The 3,648-nt window shown below is 33.3% G+C and overlaps 1 protein-coding gene across 1 annotated transcript; it reads right to left on the bottom strand.

Annotated features, from left to right (window-relative positions):
* Window positions 1-319: 319 nt before the first annotated feature.
* Window positions 320-3,160, bottom strand: LOC128555743 (uncharacterized). Its single transcript, XM_053539052.1, has 2 exons — window positions 2,678-3,160; window positions 320-2,005 (listed from the first exon to the last, which is right to left on the bottom strand). The coding sequence occupies exons 1-2, from the start codon at window positions 2,979-2,981 to the stop codon at window positions 1,725-1,727; spliced, it is 585 nt and encodes a 194-aa protein (XP_053395027.1). The 5' UTR covers window positions 2,982-3,160; the 3' UTR covers window positions 320-1,724.
* Between the last annotated feature and the right edge of the window lie 488 nt (window positions 3,161-3,648).

Genomic DNA, 3,648 nt, shown 5'->3' with positions numbered 1-3,648 from the left:
CTTTGTTACGTAGACACGTTTTCAATGGATGTATCTTTTTTGCTTGTAGTCCAAATTTCTAATATTTAGCCAGTATTAATCTTTCATCAAGATTTTACTAATGAAAATTGTTTTCAACTGCTGCATGTTCTCAATTTAGATATTACCAAAATGTCCAGAATGTGCCCTTTGTGAATCTTCGCTACTTTTCATTTTGCCTTTTTTACATTTCAGGCAGCTCCATCTATTTTCCTCGTCATTGGCATGAAAATGGTCGAGGATCATTCGCCTACCAGCGGTACACTGGTAAAAGGAATAATATACTAGATAAAATTCACAATAACGATATTAGCAGTATTGTAATGTGCTTCAAAAATGAAACTTCTACACACAAGTTTTGAATATTGGCATGAGGCATTGAAACATTTACATTTCAAAAACAATATGCTGAGAGTGTATATGACAGCAGTCTCATCGTAAACATCGTTGGCCTACATTTGAGTCTCCTTTTTCACGGCAATGCTTAACAGCTTACAATAAGGAAAAGGTGTTCTTTCAGACGAAATTTTCAGACACTATTTAAACAGTCAAAACTTTAATATAATAACTTGATATTAATTAAAGGGAAAGGCAATGTTGTTTTGATGTTAATTCCATCTGCTGCGGCTTCTTTAATCATTTAAAGAAGTGAAAGAATTTTCAAAACCGACATACGGATGAGAAAGCTACGAGCATTAGTATATTTGATCAAAATAGCGGCCATTTTGTTTCCATGGCAACAAAAAACAAAATGGCAGATTTATTAAATTTTAGACACATATTTGAACTGTATTTACTTATTTCTGTAAAATATGTGTATGATTTAAGAAATCACCATGTTTTACATCTTACACTCAAGAAACATATGAAATTCATCTATTCAAAAGGTTATTTGCTAAATAAAGAATTCAGAAGTGTGTAAGTGACGTCATAAACACACAGAATGGCTGCCTCTTAAATTTCAAACTGCCATATCTTTTTCAATAGTGGTCCGATTTTAAAAATTCTTTCAGCGTTATGAAAAGCTTGATGATGGCTTTTATATAAAATTAACTTATTATCAGGTTTCCCTTGTCCTTTAATACGAAGCAAATAAATAGCTTTTTTCATTGTCATATCTGAAAAGCGAAACACAGCTACATCTGTACTGAAGCAGTACGTTCTTTCCATTTATCATGTCATATATGTAGCAAATTTATAAGTTGGCATTTAATGCCAAATAATTAAAAATATATTTTTTTATTTGGTCAACAACATAACATAGACTTTAGCAAAATATATTTTATCCATTGCCACAAAATGTCAAGTCTAATTGAATAATCTTTTGATCAAAATGTTTGAGAAAATCCACAGTTTATACATTATAATTAATTTGACTTTTACATCCCAGAAAGCTCTGCAAAAGAAAGTGATAGTCTGTCACTTTATTTTGTTTTTTTTCCAAATTGTTCTTTTTTTCCCCCAAAAAGCGTCGTGTTTGTAAGTCCATTTGTATAGGCCAAAAAGTATATCAAGTATAAAATTACTTTGTTTCTGTTATATACATTTCTAGATAGTTTTTGTAAAACTGCAATTCATTTGATCAATTCATAAAAATGTATTCCCCTTGTTTTAACACGTATATGTACAACTTCTGCTTGATTATAACATAAAGTAAGTTTTCCTCAGTATCAAATCAATTCAACTCATATATCAAACATTGCACACTACTTTGGTCCCAAAATTTTCTTACTGTCTTGAATATACGCCACCAATTTTCCCAGAACTTGGTAATCCTGTACATAAAACAGGTACTCATTAATTGGTGCAGAAACATATTTCGTAAGTTCTTTCATCCCATCTGATAAAAAACTCCCAGTAATAAGCCCGTACACTTCAGCAACGTGTTTAAGAGATTCAGCTTCAGCAAGTGTTTCTGCAGCATTGTCAGACTGACCATCTGTCAGAATCAGTACTTCACGTTTTGCCCGAGCAGGATCCCTTGCACCTGCAAACAGCAAAAACGGACCGCTAGATATTCTGATAAATATGTTTTGACTACCAAAACAACAGTTGATTTATTCTTTAACAACAATTAATTAAATAAGGAGAAAAGTTTTTTTTTTTCATGCCTTCAATTTTTTTTTTGAATTGTCAAAAGAAATTGCACCGGCACTATACCAAATTTAAATGCGAAAGAAAATTAATACAAAACAATCGGGAGTTCTTTTCAAAATGATAAGTTTGACATCAAGCCGCACATAAACACGTGCCAAACATATTTAGCAGTAAGTCAAATCAAAGCTCAAAATAGTTCATTGTGCACAGACCGGTCATGATTTGAGCAATGCTGGTAGAGGTTCACTAGAAAAATGCTACATGCCAAATATCTAGGTTCTGTGCATTATGCTTCAAGACAAGAAATGTTTCAAAGGTTTTCCCTATACAACGCTATGTAAAACTTAAGTTTGCCCCTAATCCAAACCCTAGAGCGGAGTGTTTCCGAGTATTTCGATTGCGAATATAAAGTCCAGAATATATGTGTGATGCGGTCACATAGAAATAGACGGAAAACTCAAAAACGATGTTAGTTTGGCACTTGCTAGTTGATTTAGAGCTGTAGCCAGTTGCTAAAGCACTGGCGAAAAAGAAATAAAAAATATCCAAAAGCTAATGGTACTTTTGGCAGTTGTGAAGAGTCCCTTTGCTCTCCTGAAAGCTTCTGCTGTATTTGTACTTCTTGCGAAATGCGTTGCTCTAGAGATTGCATTCTGTATATCTGAGGTTGTATTGTAGCGCTTAAAGTCAACGGTTTCCTCAACCATTTGTGAATATGTGAGCATGGCAGCCTGATTGTATTGGTAGGGTTGTCCGGCAACTTTGTCAGATGGCTTGTCGGATGGACATAGTAGGCCAATTAATTTGCTTGTTTGGATCTTTGCGTCCTTAAATGGTCGCCACTGAATACTTGCTGAGCTATCCATAATGATGACAAGTTCTCTTATTAGACCTTTCTCGACTTGTTTGTCGTTATGATATTTTCTATTTGCGCGTACAAAGTAGCTTTCAACGTCTGTTGCCGTTACATTCACACTAGGTACAATACCTAAAGGAAACAATAAACATATTGAAAAAGATTGTTGGTGCTGTTCAGGAAGGAAGTTTCATTCATACATGAAGTGTTATTTTTTAAATTTTAAACACGATAAACCATACTTTTGTTGTCTTGGGTAATGTAGTACTTATCTATTTTCTTGTAAAAAAACAAAACAATATTGAAGCTGTTTATATTCAGTGTCTATTTATCCACAAATTAATGTACAGAGAATATATTGGCCTGTATTAGTGACAAATAATCAAAATTGAGATAACAAAATATTCATAAAGAACATTCTTGTTCATTTCAAATCAGAAATTTTAAGAAATTATCTTCGCTCTTTTAAGACTTACCATGCTTTAAAGCAAGCCGCCGAATGCATTTAGAAACATGGCGAGAAGAACGTAATGAAAGCCGTATGACGTCGTCGTGCATGGTGTGTATTTTAAAAGTCATTTGTGCGACAGATTATGCGTCACTGACTAAACATCATGCATTTGAATATTTAGAAACGATTTTAAATAATTTTACTGAAAAGTTACTTAACCGCGTAT

Source organism: Mercenaria mercenaria, chromosome 3 (genome assembly GCF_021730395.1).
Source record: "Mercenaria mercenaria strain notata chromosome 3, MADL_Memer_1, whole genome shotgun sequence".
In the NCBI taxonomy this organism is placed as follows: Eukaryota; Metazoa; Mollusca; class Bivalvia; order Venerida; family Veneridae; genus Mercenaria; species Mercenaria mercenaria.
Note: the sequence above shows the minus strand (reverse complement) of the source record. Positions and strands in the feature narration are given on the sequence as shown.

Excerpts from the sequence above, each read along its gene's own strand:
- LOC128555743 (XM_053539052.1), bottom strand. The coding sequence starts at position 2,981 with ATGGATAGCTCAGCAAGTATTCAGTGGCGACCATTTAAGGACGCAAAG. Across the intron at positions 2,006-2,677 it reads ACTCTTCACAACTGCCAAAA|GTGCAAGGGATCCTGCTCGG; the intron begins GTACCATTAGCT and ends TGCTGTTTGCAG.